Genomic DNA, 16,817 nt, shown 5'->3' with positions numbered 1-16,817 from the left:
CAAACCGGACAATATCAAGTCCTGGCAAGGGTGTGGAGCAACTAACTCTCATGTACTATTAGTAGGAATGCAAAATGGTATAGCTACTTTGGAAAACAATTTAGTAGTTTCATAAAACTAAATACTTATCATATGACCCAGCAATCCTGTTCCTAGGTCATTTATCTACCCAAGAGAAATGAGAATATACACTCATACAAAAAACTTGTATATGAATGAATGTTCATAGCAGATTAATGATAGCCAAAAAGTGGAAAAAACTATATGTCTATCAACTATTGAATGGATAAACAAACTGTAGTACATTCACAATGGATTGCTAACTGGTAATAAAAAGAAAAAAAAAACTACTGACACATGCAATAACATGGATTAGTTTCAAATGCATTATCCTAAGTGAAAGAAACCAGACTTAAATGGCTAGGCTACTTACTGTATGACTCCATTTATATGACAATCTGGAAAAGGTAAAAATCATTGAGACAGAAAACAGATGAGTGTTTGCAGGGTCTGGGCTTTGGGTTGGGGGGAGACTGAGTACAATGGGGCATTAGTTTTTTTAGGTGATGGGAATGTTTTAAACCTTTGATTGTGGCTATATGACTGTATATGTTTGTCACAATAAAATAGTTGAGTTTTACTCTATGTAAATTATATTCAAAAACCTGATTTTAAAAAAGGGCAAACTTGGGACTTATCTGACACACAATGCTTTTCTGAATTTGAATTCCAGTTAGTGAGTGAAGCTTCCAGTATTAAAACTTTGTAGGTATTCTGGATGAGTGTTTCTGGCAAGCACTTTGCAGCTTATTAACTGTAAGACAGACCAGAGGTGTTAGAAACAAAACCTAGTTCTGATGTATAGTCTTCAGATATGGATCCCCATGGTGAAGAACAAAATTAATTTGGCTCCACTATGTTGCCTTTCATCCCTTGCCTGCAACCCAATCAGCTATGCCATCATTAAGATCCTAATGAGCCCTGTGGGGTTTCTATGCTTAGATCTCAGGTTGTTTAATGGATATTTGGGGCCTTTGAAGGGGTCCCTGGACACTACTTGAGAATGAGAAACTCATCATGAGAACAATGCAATATATTTGCTCATGAATCAACTGATTGAGCCTTTTAGCCAGTGAATTTGCCAGGCAGGTGATAAGTGGAACAGTAGACCATGCAATAAAGTATTTCATCTACTATTCAGGTATTTTTTTGTCTTAATCTTGCTTTTAATTGCATTCATTACAAAATATCTTGATGATTTGTTAAAAAAAAAAAAAAGCAAGTAGGAAAACACTGAAAATTTCAGTTTTCAGCTAAAGCAGAATTTATATTCTAGTTCAACATGTAGGTTCCACAGTTTTACTTCATATAAGATAAATTAAATGTATCTAATCCCTCTGAATGATGCCTGAATATCCATTTCCTAGAAAAATCTACAATTAATTTCCTCAGGCTTAAGTTATGGCTCCTCAAGATCCATTCAACATTTTATCAAAATTCAGGATTTTAATCCCTTGAATCTTTTTCCTTTTACACAAGAAACTGACATACTTACTCCGGGCTAGAAAAATGTCCTAAAAAAAAAAAAAAAAAAAGAAAAAAGAAAAATGTCCTAAAAAAAAAAAAAAAAAAGAAAAAAGAAAAATGTCCTCAGCACTAGACTAGCAAGTTGGAATTATGCTGCTGCTCCCAGTCAGACTAAAAAAGTAACAGGAAAGGCCAAGTATGGGAACCCAACTACCAGCCTGGTCTAGCTCACTTAACACCCTTTTTCATTTGGAAGACAGAGGCAGTCTGCTCTCTGGTAACCAATCTCTTGTATTTTGCAGGAAATCTCTAAGTTCCCGGCTGAATCACTGAGAGAAGCTCTTTGAAGCCAATGAGTTTCAGTGTTAGGAATGAGAGCTTCTAATAGTGGGAAAGTGGATGGGCACAGCTAATATGCAATTCATGTACTAGGGCTTAGTTTCAGTTTGTGTATTCTCTTATCTTAAACAGACTCCTCTACCTTTGCTAGGTGATTGACTCTCAGGGACAAAAAATTTGAGCTTCCAAAAGTACACTTGAGTTTTTAAATGGTAACCCATCCATGGCAGGAGCTTTAGATTATTTTCATGGTATGAGGAAGGATTTATTTTTACTTCAGGCACATTCTTTGGGCCACAAGTTAGTTCTACTATTTTATTAAATACCTATTATTTGTCAAGATTATTAGGAACTGTGTGGGTGGAGGGAGAAGTTGGAGAAGGGGAGACCAAATGACTAAGACTTAGTTCCAAGATTTAGATCCAAGTACCATACAATTTAGTGGGTACAAAATATAGTACATCTATATTTAGAATTTTTGTTCCCATGGAACTTTGATTAGTTTGAAATGAAGAGGAAGAAGGGCCTTGTAATGTCCTGGGTGGGTAGACAGTTCTTGATTTAGTATATTTAGAGATTTAACAGTTCCTGAGCATCCAAAGATTCAGTCTTGCACTGGCCAACAAGGTGGAGAAAGGAGAGATCTTTGCTTTGAGTTGGTAGTATATGGATGTCTTTAAAGGTACTGGGTTTAGAGGCCTGGGTAACTTAGTTGGTTGAGCTATCGACTTTCGGTTTCGGCTCAGGTCATGATCTCGGGATCCTGGGAGTTAGCCATAAGGCTCTGTGCTCAGCGAGATACCTGCTTGAGGACTCTCTCTTTCCCTCTCCTTTGCCCTTCCCCTCCTTAAATTAAAACAAACAAATAAATAAATGTCTTAAAAAAAGAGAGTACTAGGTTTAAATCCAGATCTGCAATTTAATAGCTGATATAACTTCAGTCTTCTCATTTATAAAGAGGATTATAGCAACATCTCATTGAGATGTAGGTTAAATACACATACATGTAAAAGCATTAACTTAGTGTGTGACACAAAGTAGATGATCCATAAATAGAAGTCATTAACATTATTACAGTGTCCCTGGGGAGACAGATCCCATAGGGAAAAGACTTGAAAACACAGACAATAACATGCAAGTGATAACATACCAATAAATACCATATTAACAGCTCTATGTTTTGCAGCAATAAAATAAATAACCTGCATGCAAATCCAAAACATGTTTCATTACTCCCAAACTCTATTGCATAAGTCTCAGGTGAGAGTCCAAATTATTCCAGGCTAAAGCCATGAATTTTTTGAAATTCAGCAATTAAGATCCAAAAGTAAACAATAGACTGGGCAAGGTCCTAGAGAGAAAAGGCAGTTTTTATGCTGGGGCCTGGTTTATACTTAGTGATTATAAATTTCCTTTGACAGCTTTTAGTAGGAGTGATTGTCTTGCAAAATTCCAACAGAGAAATGTTTTCTGGACAGTGTTACTTGTCTCTGGAGTACGTCGCCACCTGCATTAATTTTAGAGGACTCTGCCCCAGCTTTTATTTTTCCCAGATGTCTGATGTCTAAAAATTTATAGGTTATTTACTTCAACTTAGTAATCTTTTTTTTTTTTTTTTTTTTTAAGATTTTACTTATTCATTCATGTGAGACAGAGAGAGAGAGAGGCAGAGACACAGGCAGAGGGAGAAGCAGGCTCCATGCAGGGGAGTTCCATGTGGGACTAGATCCCAGGACTCTGGGATCACAACCTGGGCTGAAGGTGGCGCTAAACCGCTGAGCCACCCTGGCTGCCCTCTTTTTTTCTTCACCAGTGGAAAGTCAAATATCCCTGATGGAGGAGTCAAGATCTAGCATAATGCCGGTCAATCTCTACTCTCACCCTCACTTTATACTGTGGCTATTTTGATATACAATCCAACCCTGATTCTAGATAATATCCCCGACCTTAAACGTGGGTAGCACAATTTGACCTCAAACGTAGTTGAATAGTAAACAGTAAATTATTATTGTTGATTATCATGACCCAGTTTCCCCTTGTCATCCAGAACTGTAATGTGTTCTCTAGTATTTTCAGAACTAGAAATTATGGAGCAGACTGTGATTATAGCAGACGGTTCCAAACCTTCTGGAACCATTTCAAAAGGCAACATGAGACTACAAATTAAGAAGAAAAAAAAGAACTCTGCAATCTCAGAAATTGATCCTTACTGTCCAGGAAGGTTAGGTATAGCTGAACAGACTTACTAAATTCAAAGAATCCTGTTTCTTCCTGTCTCAAACATTATCCAGCAAAATTTATGGTCACTTTGGGTAAATCTGTAGCAAGGCTCACTGATAAGACATTTCAATACCTTGTTTGGCCTTTCAGTACTCAAAACACATGAAAATGAGTCATTAGCAAGGAAAGCTGCTCTATAGAATCTTCTAAAAGTTTTTTTTCTTGAAATAATTAAAAAAAAATTTTTTTTTAAGTAAACTCTACGCCCAATATGGGGCTCAAATTTGCAACCCCAAGATCAAGGGTAATATGCTCTACTGACTATGCCAGCCAGGCATCCCATATCCATAGGATTTTGATCTGCTAAATTGAATCTCAACAACAGACTTATTTCCCTAATTTTTCAGTCTAATTTTTTTGGGTCTGTTATTTTGAGTTTACAGTGTGGTGTGTTTGGCAAAAAAAAAAAAAAAAAAAAAAAACCCGAAACAACAACAACAACAAAAAAACACACGTCAAAACACAAGTCATTTTTTCATTTCTACTGAATACTGGTTTTGAGGAAATATATTCAAGGTAAGGGAAAGAATTGCTGGGAAGGCCCTTCATGGTTTTTAACTTGCAATGGGGGAAAAAATGGAACTTAGGGGATGCAAGTGGGGGTGAGATTCTTTGGAGTCATCAAAATAAAAAGCAAGAGCTACTTTTGTTTTGGTGGGAAGGGAAATGGAAACGCTGGGATTAGGAGCAGGGCTCACCTGGGAGACACTGGGTCTTTAGGACAAAAATCACAGCACTTTTTCAAAGCTCTGAAAATGAAATGGGTCAGGGTGTTGTTCTCCTTTTTGACCAAGGTGAGGTTATGTGGGAGAGGCGCTTGAGCCCATGAACTCTGTGAGCGCATTTGCTCGGCATATGTAACGGGGCACCTTATGAGGGATGGGGTAAGACGAGGGAAGGGGTGGAAACAAGTTCAAAGACATAAAGGGCTTTGCCCACGTGCAATAGGAAGTTGCAAACCGATCCACTTGGCAGCGCAAGCCGCCGAGACCGAGACCGCAGCAGGACAGCGAGGACTCCAGGGTCAGGCTCTTCCTTTAAGGTAGCAGGCGCCTCAGGGGCGGTGTGAGGGCTTCTCAGAAGAGGCAAAACGTGGGTATTTCCAGAGACGAAAGCAAAACCCCTTGTCTTGGGGCTTAGGAGGTAATGAAACACGCTAAACATACGCCTAAAACGCTGCCAGGGAAGTTCACGGACGACGATTAAAATCGACTTTGGAAAGAATAAAACTTGACCGTTTCTCATTTTTCTACTGCAAATTCCGAGTGATGTAATGAAAAGAAACATTCTTGATTGAATTTGAAAGAAGCTGGATGCGAAGAGAGGAAAGCGGGTGAAGACACGAGAAAGCACCGGGAGGCGCGCCGCGCGGGTAACACCGCCGCCCCCACCTCCCCCAGGACCCGGGACAAGCGCTCGCCCCCGAGCCCCCGGCCCCCCGAACCGCCCCCCCCCGCCCCGCCGCGACCCCGCCCCGGGAGCAGGGCCCCACCTCAGCGCTCCCGCGGGATCCTCGCTCTAGCCCCGCCTCCGTCCGGCTCCGCTCCATCCCGCTCCGGTACAGCCCGGCGACTCTGCGGCGAGTCTGAGCGCAGCGAGGCGGGACTTCCGGCGTTTGAAAAACTTCCGGCGGGAACCGGAAGATGCGGTCACACACCCAGCATCCCGGGCCTTCTGACTCGCCGGGCGGGAAGGTGAGCTGAGCGTCCGCCTGGGCGGTGTTCCTGCGGCCTCGCGTGAGCGCGGAGCCCGGGCTCCGGTGTTCTAGGGGCCATTTAAAAAGTTCGGAGCGCTCATTTGGGAAATCACATCCCTCTTTAAAGTGCTAAGTCTCATGACATTTTACGGTCTGCGGTCTGTGTCTTCCAGCCTACACCCGGAAACCCCTCTGCCTGCCGCGTGTCACCTGGCGCGTCCTCTCAGCGCGTGGGGGCAGACGTGGGAGAAGCCGGGCAAACCCAGATTGTCTCTGTACCTCAAGTTATCGGAGATGGGGGAGGAAGCGCCCTTTTCACCATCACGTCATGGCCTGGTCTGCGTCAACTCCATCCTTAGCAGGGCGCCTGGCTTCCAGGAGGCTCCGAATAACTCTTGAGGAAAGGAATGAATGAATGGGAACTCTCTAGGCAACTTTCCTGTAACCTCCCACGCGCCAGAATGCCATTCATAGAATGTTTGTGGAATGGGAAGCAAGCCTAGGCTTGATGTGTGGAGCTCTGGGTTCTAGCTACATAACCAGAATATAGGTTCTCCCTTTGAGTAAACCATTTCACCTCGCTGGATCTCAGGCGTCTGATTTTTTTGTCGTTGTGGTTGCCTTTGTTTTTGTTTTAAAGGTCTGTATGATTTCTGAGGCTCTTTCCACGTCTATTACTTTATTTTTATTACGGAAGGATCTTTGCTCACGTTCCGAGCACTTTTTGTACTCAGGGAAATTTCTTTAGGTGCCTCTTAAAAAGTTGTTCACCTCTGCTCTTCCTAAAATTTCTCGTGGATTTCCCAATTTTATTTTATTTTATTTTATTTTTTTATTTATAAAAGATTTATTTATTTATTTATTTATTTATTTATTTATTTATTTATTTATTTATTTATGATGGACGTAGAGAGAGGCAGAGACACAGGAGGAGGGAGAAGCAGGCTCCATGCTGGCAGCCCGATGCGGGACTCGATTCCGGGACTCCAGGATCGCGCCCTGGGCCAAAGGCAGGCGCCAAACCGCTGAGCTACCCAGGGATCCCGGATTTCCCAATTTTAATGTAACATTTACATGTGTGCCAGTTTCCTCATCCCCCTCCCCTTGATTTTTCAGTTGCCCTTGTTTAGTGCCTCCTCCCTGAGTAAGGTCACAGCAACTGGTTTTGAATGTGCTCATGTGTCCACAGAGCTGAGACAGCCTTGAAAGTTAGAAATCTCAAGTCACTAAGAATAGGAAGGTTCATCTATACCATCACTCTTTGGAAAGAACAATGAGTGCCATGTGTGCTATTGCCTAATAGTGATGGGGAAAAGTGTATACTCCTCTATAAAGACCGTTTTGTATATATTCTTTTTTTTTTTTTTTTTTTTTTTTTTTTTTTTTTCTATTTTTTTTTTATTTTTTTTTATTGGTGTTCAATTTACTAACATACAGAATAACACCCAGTGCCCGTCACCCATTCACTCCCACATCCCGCCCTCCTCCCCTTCTACCACCCCTAGTTCGTTTCCCAGTTAGCTGAGTGAAGTAAGTCAGTCGGAGAAGGACAAACATTATATGTTCTCATTCATTTGGGAACGTTTTGTATATATTCTTATGTTCATTTAATCAATAGTTATAGAGCAGCCGTTAAGTGCTAATCTCTGTTACCGAGAAGTGAATAAGGCAAATGTGGTTTCTTCCTTCATGGAGTTTACTGCCATAGAGTAAACATGGGGGATGCAGACAATAAACAAGGATAATTATAGATTGTGCTTTGTGTAGTACTGTATGAAGGAAGTAAATGGGGTCCTATAATAATGTGATATCTGAGAAACCCATTTTAGGCCTAAAATGCTGAGGCCTAAGAGATGAGGAGCCATCCTATTGATGAGCAGGGAGGATAGTGTTCCAGGCAGAGTGAACCTGAAATGGCAAAGGATCATACTTGTTATAGTGACTGAAACAATGTAGTGACTGTGGCTGAAGACCTATGGCACATGATAAAGGTGGTTAGAAAGGTAGGTGGGGGTCAGTTCTGTAGGGTATTCTAGAAGGCTGTGGTAAAAAAAAAAAAAAAATATGATTTGATTCTATGTGGAGAATGGAGTGGGAAGTCATTAAATGGTTAAGCATTTTCTAAATCATCTTTTTTTTTTGCATTGGTATGTGGAGAATGAGTAGTAAAGGCAAGAGGGGAAGCAAGGAAGCTAGTTAAGAGGCTATTACAGTAGTCTGGGTAAGAGATATTGAAGACTAAAGACACTGGAGATCACAGAAATTTAGCCTATATTTTGGAGGAAGAAGTTATGTTACTAGTAGACTGGTTGTGGGAGGTAAAAGTAAGAAAGATTTGCAAGGCTTTGGCTAGCAAATAAAACTTTAGAGGATGATAGATGTATTCAGGATCTTGAGTGTGGATATGGTGTACATATGCCAAAACTTATCAAGTTTGTACACTTTAAGCATGTACAATTTATTATGTCAATTATTGCTCAATGAAGCTATTAAAAATTTTCCAAGTTTCTGGTTTAGCCATTCACTTAGGTGGATGATGGTGCCATTTACTGAGATGGGAAAGACTGGGGTAGGAATGGGTTTTATAACAGGAAATGGTTACCAAGACTTCATCGTAGATATGTTAAATTTTAGGTAACTTTGAGGCATTTACATAATTTCATAGGCATTATGAATAATTTACTATGTAAATCCGTATCTTAGGCAAGATTTGGGATGGAAGTATTGGGATCGTTAATAAGTAGGTGATATAGATATTTAAAACCGTGGAAATGGTTTGTTAGTCTAACAAATCCTGTGATATGAGGAAAGGGAACATGGGAGGAGTGAAGGTTGAGAAACAACTCCCAAGAACACTGGTCTTTAAACTGGAATATGCATATCCTTGGGAGTATGCCTGGTGTAGGCAGCTTTTAAGAAATAATTTCTAGGTCCTTAGTTTCTGTATATACTTTTTCTAAAACTGATCACTCTGAAATTAACCGTGTGCTCATGCATATTCTCCTTTCCCACCTTTTCTTTTTTTTTTTTTTCTTAAGAGCACACAGAAGCACATGTGCCAGAGGAGAGAGAGAGAGACAGAGAAAGAGAATTTTAAACAGGCTCCATGTCTAGCACAGAGCCTGCTGCTGCAAGGCTGGATCTCACAACCCTTAGAGCATGACCTGAGCTGAAATCAAGAGTCAGACATGTAACTGACTAAGCCACACAGGCACCCCCTCCTCCTCTTTCAAATTCTTATTTTTCTAATTGTCAAAAGACAATTTTATATCTTATCTTTCAGTGGTGCTTCCAGGGTGCCTAATTAAGGGACATTTAGAAATATTTATTTCAAGGAAGTCTTCTTTAATGGTTAAAACATTTTATGAGACTACCAGCATTTGTCTACCCCTATTTTAAACCCATTTCTATTAAGGATGAAGTATGGAGTGAGAATTGGTGAATGGTGGTCCATAAGGGAATGTTCTGAATTCAGGTATATTGTAAAATGGGGTGGTGGGAGTAGATGATTTGGTTAGGTTGTTTGTTGGGAAACTTAGTATGTTCAGGTTTTTATTTTTGGGCTAGTCAGATTGTCCAGCGAAGAACCTTTCCATTCTTCTCCCTAGAGAGTAAGGATCTGACTAGGAGCCTAGTGGGAGAAGAGGACTAGGGGGAGGGGTTCTCTACATTTAGCATTCCCATGCCCACAACTATACTTGATGTCCTCTAGCCTAGAAACTGTTTTATCCTCTCCAGAGAATAAATTTCCAGATCTCCAGATGTCTTCCTGGGTCAGTTGCTTAATAGCATAAAGTAGAGTAGGGCCTCTAGAGATATTCCTTTGCCTCATACAGCTTATACCAGCCCTTAGTCTCTTCATCCATAGTTCCAAGGTATCAGGCACTGCTTCTTAGGATTTTTTTTGAGGATAGTGCAAAGCAAATTGGTTTGCTTCTGGAAAGGTCCCACTGCTGACTTGGAATTTTAATTTTTATGTAGTGAAATCTGTTTGTCTTTTTGTCTTTTGAAATTTTGAGTTATGCCTGGAAAAATTTGTATACCCCCACCTCTACTCCAAACTATGAAAATGATCATCTTTATTTTCTGTAGTACTTTTATAGTTTTATTTTGTACATTTTAAATCATTAGCATAGAATAAAATTTTGTTCAGCGTGTGGCAGTAGGACTTAAATGTTTGTTTTTCTCCACAGGGATAGCTTGTTTTCTTAATACCACCTATTGAATAATTAATTTCTGCCCTGGTTTGAAATGCTACCCCATCATACACTGACTTTTTCTGTTTGCATTTTTGTTTTGTTGTGTAAAATGCAGGTAACACAGAAATTAGAAGTTACCCTTTTTTTTAAAAAAAAAGATTTTGTTTATTCATGAGAGAGACACACACACAGAGAGAGAGAAGCAGAGACACAGGCAGAGGGAGAAGCAGGCCTCCTGCAAGGATCCCAATGTGGGACTCCATCCCAGATCCTGGGATCACGCTCTGAGCCAAAGGCTGAACTGCTGAGCCACCCAGGTGTCCCAACCCATTTCTTTATGATCAATATCTAGAAGCACTTATTTGAAGAAAGATGACCTGCATAAACATAAAATGACAAAAAGAGAGGTGAAGAAGATGAAAGATTGTCCTGCCTACTTCCTGGAGACTCTTGTTTCTTTTGTTCTGCTTTCCTCTCAGTGTTCTCTTGGTTAATAGTGAGTTGATCTATATAGAGCTGAGGGCACATGTTCTGTTTGTGACAACCTCTTCTTATTTCTGTGAGGCATTCCTTTTCCTGTAAGTGGAAGTTAGAACCAGAGGCATTATAAAATATGACTGGTTTAGAAACTTTTAAAGGGTTCCACGCATGTCAGAGTCTAATGTAGTTCTTACGGCTTGACATACACTCTTTAGATAATAAAATTTAGTAGCTAAAGTAAATTTGCTTACTTTCTATATTATAGGATGTCTCTGGTTATTTGTCTCAAGTTTTTAAAGAGTTAGGCCTTTGAATTTAGTAAATATTTTATAATGACATTAGTGATTAATTTATTTTTTTATTTTCAAATAAGTGTTAAATACTGTAAATTTTATTTTAAGGGAATGGATATCTTTTTTAGGAATAACCTGGCTGCTTGTTTAGTCTCGCAACATCATTTATTTGATTGTCAGCTTTGTAGATAGGCTTTTCTTTTATATTGTAAGAAGATACAGAAATGGGAAAATACTTCTAATCTTCGAGATACCTAGTTTAAATTTTTTTTTTTTTAATTTTTATTTATTTATGATAGTCACAGAGAGAGAGAGAGGCAGAGACATAGGCAGAGGGAGAAGCAGGCTCCATGCACCGGGAGCCCGATGTGGGACTCGATCCTGGGTCTCCAGGATCGCGCCCTGGGCCAAAGGCAGGCGCCAAACCGCTGCGCCACCCAGGGATCCCGATACCTAGTTTAATAGAGGATTTTGTCATTTACTGTCTGATAAGCTATTTAGTACCACTTGGGGTATACTCAGTCATATAACTCTAAAAAAATTAAAAATTGTCATCTTGTTGGAGCTTACATTTTTCCAAAGGTGGCCTATACTCATCATGCTTTTAAACCATTTGAAGCTGTTAGCTGCTCTTATAGTTGGCAGCCGTGTGGGAGGGGAAACCAGTTCTTCAGGCTTTTGAATGCTTCTCATTTTTTTACCAATGGCATTTTTTTTAACATCAGGCACATCACTTTATGGACAACATAAGTGATCAGTCATTCAGGTGATTCAGGGCATGCTGATTTTATGTTCTGTTTCTTTCAGATGTCATCATTGCCAAGAAGAGCAAAAGTAAAGGTCCAGGCTGTGGTATCCAAAGATGAATTCTCTTCCTTGTCTGAGTTGTAAGCATACTGGTTTCATATGGGGTTACAAGAATTACGTATATTTTAAGGAGGAATGCATTGTCACTTACTAATGTAAATCATTTAGGTTGAAGAAGGCTGTGTCTGTCTGTCTTTCTCCCTTTCTTAATTTCTTTTTTTTAAGGTTTTATTTATTTATTCATGATAGACAGAGAGAGAGAGACAGAGAGACACAGGCAGAGGGAGAAACAGGCTTCATGCAGAAGCCCAATGTAGGACCCGATCCCAGACCCCAGGATCAAGCCCTGAGTCAAAGGCAGACGCCCAACCGCTGAGCCACTCGTGTCCCAAGGCTGTCTTTTTCATTCATTAGTGAAACAAATGTTTATTGAACTCATGCTGTATCTCAGGCTCTATCTCAGTGTTGTTAAACTATTGAAGGAGAGAGAAAGTAACTAACCAAAAATAACATGATATTTATACTAGAACGTAAGCTCCCTGAGAGCAGGGGAGTGAAGACCTTGGAAAGACCTGGAAGGTATGAAAGATGTGCTTGTGAGCGCCAGATGCACAATTAGTAATAAGAGATGACCAGCTGTCTTAAAACTGCCCACGTATAATAAAATAATACGTGTTATTAATGTTTTTCTTTCTAATACCTGAAAGCCCTTTTGTGTCTGTCATGTGACCTTTGAAACTGCCCCCCTGTGAACTGGGGTCTGCACTCCTGCTGGATGAGGCTGACGTGGAAAGAAGTCATTCTGCTCAGTTTGGAGATAATATGAGCAGAACCCTGCTTTTCTGTTTCCTTGGTTTTTAAATTCTCCCTCCTTTCAATGACACTACTATGTGTTGTGTGAGTTTAAATGATTTTGTTTTTGCCTACTCTTAGGCTTTAGCTTGCCTCTGCTTCTGAAGAGAATTCACTGGGGGACTATAGGAGACCTAGGAGAGCATAATTTAGAAGAAGTCATTTAATCAGGTTTTTGCCTCCAGGCAGAGCTTAAACCATTCAAAAAGCCAAATATCCCTATTCACTAGCCTAAGTGAAGGAAGTGATTGTCCTTTTCACCAATACTGACCTTTTACTTTAGGGGTAGGCATAGAATTAAGTGGGTTGGCAGGAGCATGATGTTTCTTTACCAGGGTTCACATGGCTATTTTTCCTCTGTTGTTGCTGTGAGTTTGATTCGTGGGTTGTTAGAAAGTACTGTAGCTGCACCTGATCCAGTATAAACCAGGAAACAAATCCATTCTGTGAAAGGTGGAAAAAAAACCAAATGAACAGAAAACGGTTAATTGAAGCATTTGGAAGGATCTTGGTGCTGGCTTTTTATGTAATTTAGGGTGTTTCCTAGAGCCATTTCCCATTTCTTGCATTGGTTTGAATAACCTTAAGTAAATTTGATTACTGCTTAGGAAATTGTTTAAGCATTTTTCATTGTTATAATGGCAAACCTTACAATGACTGGTGTGACACCACCTGGTAAATTACATAAGATAATAAATGATTTCTTCTGTTTGTGTGTGTGTGTGTGTGTGTGTGTGTGCACGCATGTGCATGTGCTGGGTAGGTGAGGGGGGGAATGGAGAGACCTGTGATTCATAGCATATCAGGGGCTGTTTTTTTGTTTTTTTTTAAGATTTTATTTATTTATTCATGAGAGACACACAGAGAGAGGCAGAGACACAGGCAGAGTGAGAAGCAGGCTTCATGCAGGGAGCCTGATGTGGAACTCGATCCCGGGACTCCAGGATCACACCCTGGGCTGAAGGCAGGCACTAAACTGCTGAGCCACCGGGGCTGCCCTCAGGGTCTGTTTTTACATTGGTCCTTGATCAACTCTTGTTTTAGGATCTGTTCATAGTCTGTGCTCATCACTCCATTTTATATTAAACACCTACTATCTTATTCTTCTTTTAAGAAACATGTCTTTTGCCTTTAACATTTGGCCTCATTTTTCCTAGAGTTTTTTCTGTCAATTTACTTCTAGATCATCTGCCTCTGAAGAAGATGACAAGGAAGATAGTGCCTGGGAGCCCCAAAAGAAAGTCCCCAGAAGTCGTAAGCAGCCTGTTGCCAAGGAATCCAAACCAAAGAGGGTGCCACGGGTGAAGAAGACCACCCTACAGATCAATGATGGCTCAGAAGGCGTGGCTGTTAAGGAGGAGCTGGTAGGTGCTTCAGTTGAGTGGAGGGAACACTGTAGTGCTTTCTTAATTGTTGATGCTACTTTGTCCTTAGAGTGGGACAGAATAGGTGGATGACAAAAAGAATACCACAGTGGCATTCTATACCATGGGCCATAATAGTATTTACCATTAGACCCATTGTGTTGGAGGGAAAAAAATATTTATCAACTGATATATTGGTCTATTTTGCTATAAGCAAACACTGTACCTATACTAATCTGGATTAAAGCAGCAGCAACAACAACAATAAATTATAGGCCTTATTGCATTAAAGAGAGTTACGCATTTCCAAAATCATTCCCTGTCATATTCCTTTAAGAAACTGCTTCCATGGTACATTTGAAATAATACTCTTTTAATATGCAGTAGAATACTGACTTTCCAGGGACACATTTATTGTGTATAATAGGGAACATTACAGTGTACTTTGCTGTGCCCTTGGATTGGGCTTTTATTTAAATCAGCCTTTCTCCAGTTATCCAGTACCTCTGTTTCTTCATATTTACATATAAACTTTTCACTGAATACCCTTTGAATGGGTGAGCAGGCTTCATCTATAGCTGAGAAGGTATTGACTTCTTTCATCTTGTTGGCAGAATTTGGAGATTTTTCATTAAGTGCGGCATGGCTTCACCTAAAAGTAGCTTGATTGCCTAACTTAGGAAAGTGGTTAACCACTAACTTCGATCAGTGGTTCTTGGTATTAGGATATAAACTCTGAGAATCTGATAAAAATTATGATCCCTCTCTTCAGTAAATGTACACATGCCTGGCCTCTAAACATTAAAGTATAGCTCAGGAAGGTATAGCTTAAGAACCTTGTCATGGTGATTTTCTGATCCTTCCAATGATGCTCAGTTATATGTATAAACTATAGGGGAAAAAAAGAATTCAGATAGGAAGTCTTTCACTTAAACATTCTGGGGAGATTTAGAATTTCTTTCAGAACTGCCAAAATTCACACATTTTATACTTCAATGAAGGGACTTTGAGCATGTTAGAAGAAGGTTTGCTCTGCTGTAGCCACCATCAAACAAAATAATTGAAAACCTTATTTTGGATAGAACTAGAATTGGTAGCCTCCTTATAACTTTATTTTTAGCAAACATCATAGACAGAATTAATCATTCTTTAGTCTCTTCCTGCATATGTTGCTGGCATTTCCCAACCCACTGGCCACCCCTCTTCATTCATTGAAGACTTTAACTCAGCCCCACTTTACATGTCTCTCCCATATTTTGCTCTCGTTCTTAGTGACTTACCCTCCACTACGATGAACTCCCTATGCCTTGTGTTCTTGGTTCTTCGACCTCCTCATCTCCAGAGACTATGTCATCTTCTCTGCCTTCATCACCCCTCTCATGAACTCACCCTGAATCTTGCCATTATTGGAAACTTCGACGACTGATATTCCTTTTCAACCATCCTGCTTTCAGAGCATCATCTCACCTTTTCCTGTTCTTTAGCTCACTGTTCAGAGGTCCTCACGGCCACACTTTTACAGCCTTGTCACATCTTGTTAGTTCTCAACCCCAGGGAGCTTGAAAAAATGCCAGTGCCAAAGCCCCATTCTAGACTCATTAAATCTGGAAGGAATTCTAGGGGTGGGGGTGGGCCTGGGCCTCAGGAATATTACTTTCCTAAAGCTCCTCAGGTGACTTTTGGGAAAGCCACAGCTGATCCTTGGACTCTCGTGCTTCACCACATCTGCTTCACAGACCACTAAGAGTCAGCCCCTCTCTTCCCCTACCTTACCTCGTCTAGACCACATAACCTCTTACTGAAACCACTTTGTGTTCATCTCACCAGTTTTGCCCTTTTTTCCTTGAGTCGCGTGGCTGATCAGTCCCGACGTGGGGTGAGCCATTGCCTCTGTTCAGCCAGCATTGAGCAGCTGACTGTTGCTGAGAACAGTTTTGACCTAATTTGTCTTCCTTTAGATTCACAATCTCAGACCTCAACATTGCGCTGAAAATACCTGGGAGGCTCATTCTTTTTCTGTGGCACATTTGTTTTCCTGATTTTTTTCTCTTAAACTTCCTAAATTCCTTTTTCTCCTCTCAGCTGATGACATTGCCTCCTATGTATTTGAGAATACATAAAGCTCCTCATGACCTCACACCCAGGTGAGGTATATTTGCCTCCTCCCCTGTCCTGTAACAGTGAAGGTCATGCCACCCACTAGGTTAGTTAATCCCACTGCTGGGGCTGTTGTCTCTGTGTCTGTAGTCACCCCCTTTCTTTTCTCTTTTCAACTTTTCTTCCAGTGGTTCAGCTGCTACAGAGTATAAAAATGTTCTTTTAAATATAATTTTTAAGAAGCCTCCCTTCGACTCTTTATCCTTTTCCAGTTATATATCAAGCTCACCCAGTACAACACAAGCCAAGGCCAAGGTTTGCTAACTGATTTGACTGGAAAAGACACGAGGAGCCACTTTTTTGCTTTAGGCAGTTGACTACTTTCAGAGACAGCAAAAAGAATAGTCAAATTCTTCTTGGAGTCTTGAGTTTAGTCATAGGCTACATAATAACCATGTGGAATGTTAAGGCAGATAAAAACAGTGAAGGCAGAAGAAAATGAACTTTGATTATTCAGTCTGCCAAAGATTCAGGTTGAGCATAAGGAAGAAAAATGTTCTCATGGAGGCTTACTAAACTTAAGTATGTCGCTGAGACAGGCTATAGAAGCTTAGGAGCTTCATAAAATGGAGAGCTATTTCCCTGTTTTCAATGATTTAGATCTACATTTTTCAAAACTTTTGGTCTTTGAACCCTTTTGTATTCTTAAAACTTATTGAGGACCCCAGGGAACTTCTGGTTATGTGAGTTATTGTTACTGATATTTACCATATAAAAATGAAAAGTGAGAAATTAAAATATTGATTAATTTTTAAAGACTATTACATGTTAATGCAACTAATTTTTATTTTAATGAAAAATAAGTACATATTTTCCCAACCAA

The 16,817-nt window shown here is 40.1% G+C and overlaps 1 protein-coding gene and 1 long non-coding RNA gene across 2 annotated transcripts in view; one reads left to right on the top strand and one right to left on the bottom strand.

Moving 5' to 3' along the window:
- Nucleotides 1-3,431: 3,431 nt before the first annotated feature.
- On the bottom strand, nt 3,432-6,289 carry LOC144324067 (uncharacterized). Its single transcript, XR_013389448.1, has 2 exons — nt 5,639-6,289; nt 3,432-5,455 (listed from the first exon to the last, which is right to left on the bottom strand). It is a non-coding gene; the product is annotated as an uncharacterized LOC144324067 (long non-coding RNA).
- SRBD1 (S1 RNA binding domain 1) overlaps nt 5,694-16,817 on the top strand; it is a 192,406-nt gene continuing 181,282 nt past the window's right edge. Inside the window, exons 1-3 of the mRNA XM_077915267.1 lie at nt 5,694-5,840; nt 11,622-11,701; nt 13,657-13,837. Of these exons, the coding sequence (XP_077771393.1) occupies nt 5,790-5,840; nt 11,622-11,701; nt 13,657-13,837 (312 nt within the window). The 5' untranslated portion in view covers nt 5,694-5,789. The remainder of the gene's footprint in view (nt 5,841-11,621; nt 11,702-13,656; nt 13,838-16,817) is intronic.

Source organism: Canis aureus, chromosome 11, assembly GCF_053574225.1.
Source record: "Canis aureus isolate CA01 chromosome 11, VMU_Caureus_v.1.0, whole genome shotgun sequence".
NCBI classification, from domain to species: domain Eukaryota; kingdom Metazoa; phylum Chordata; class Mammalia; order Carnivora; family Canidae; genus Canis; species Canis aureus.
The sequence above is the reverse complement of the archived record's forward strand: the minus strand, read 5'-3'. Positions and strand labels throughout refer to the sequence as shown.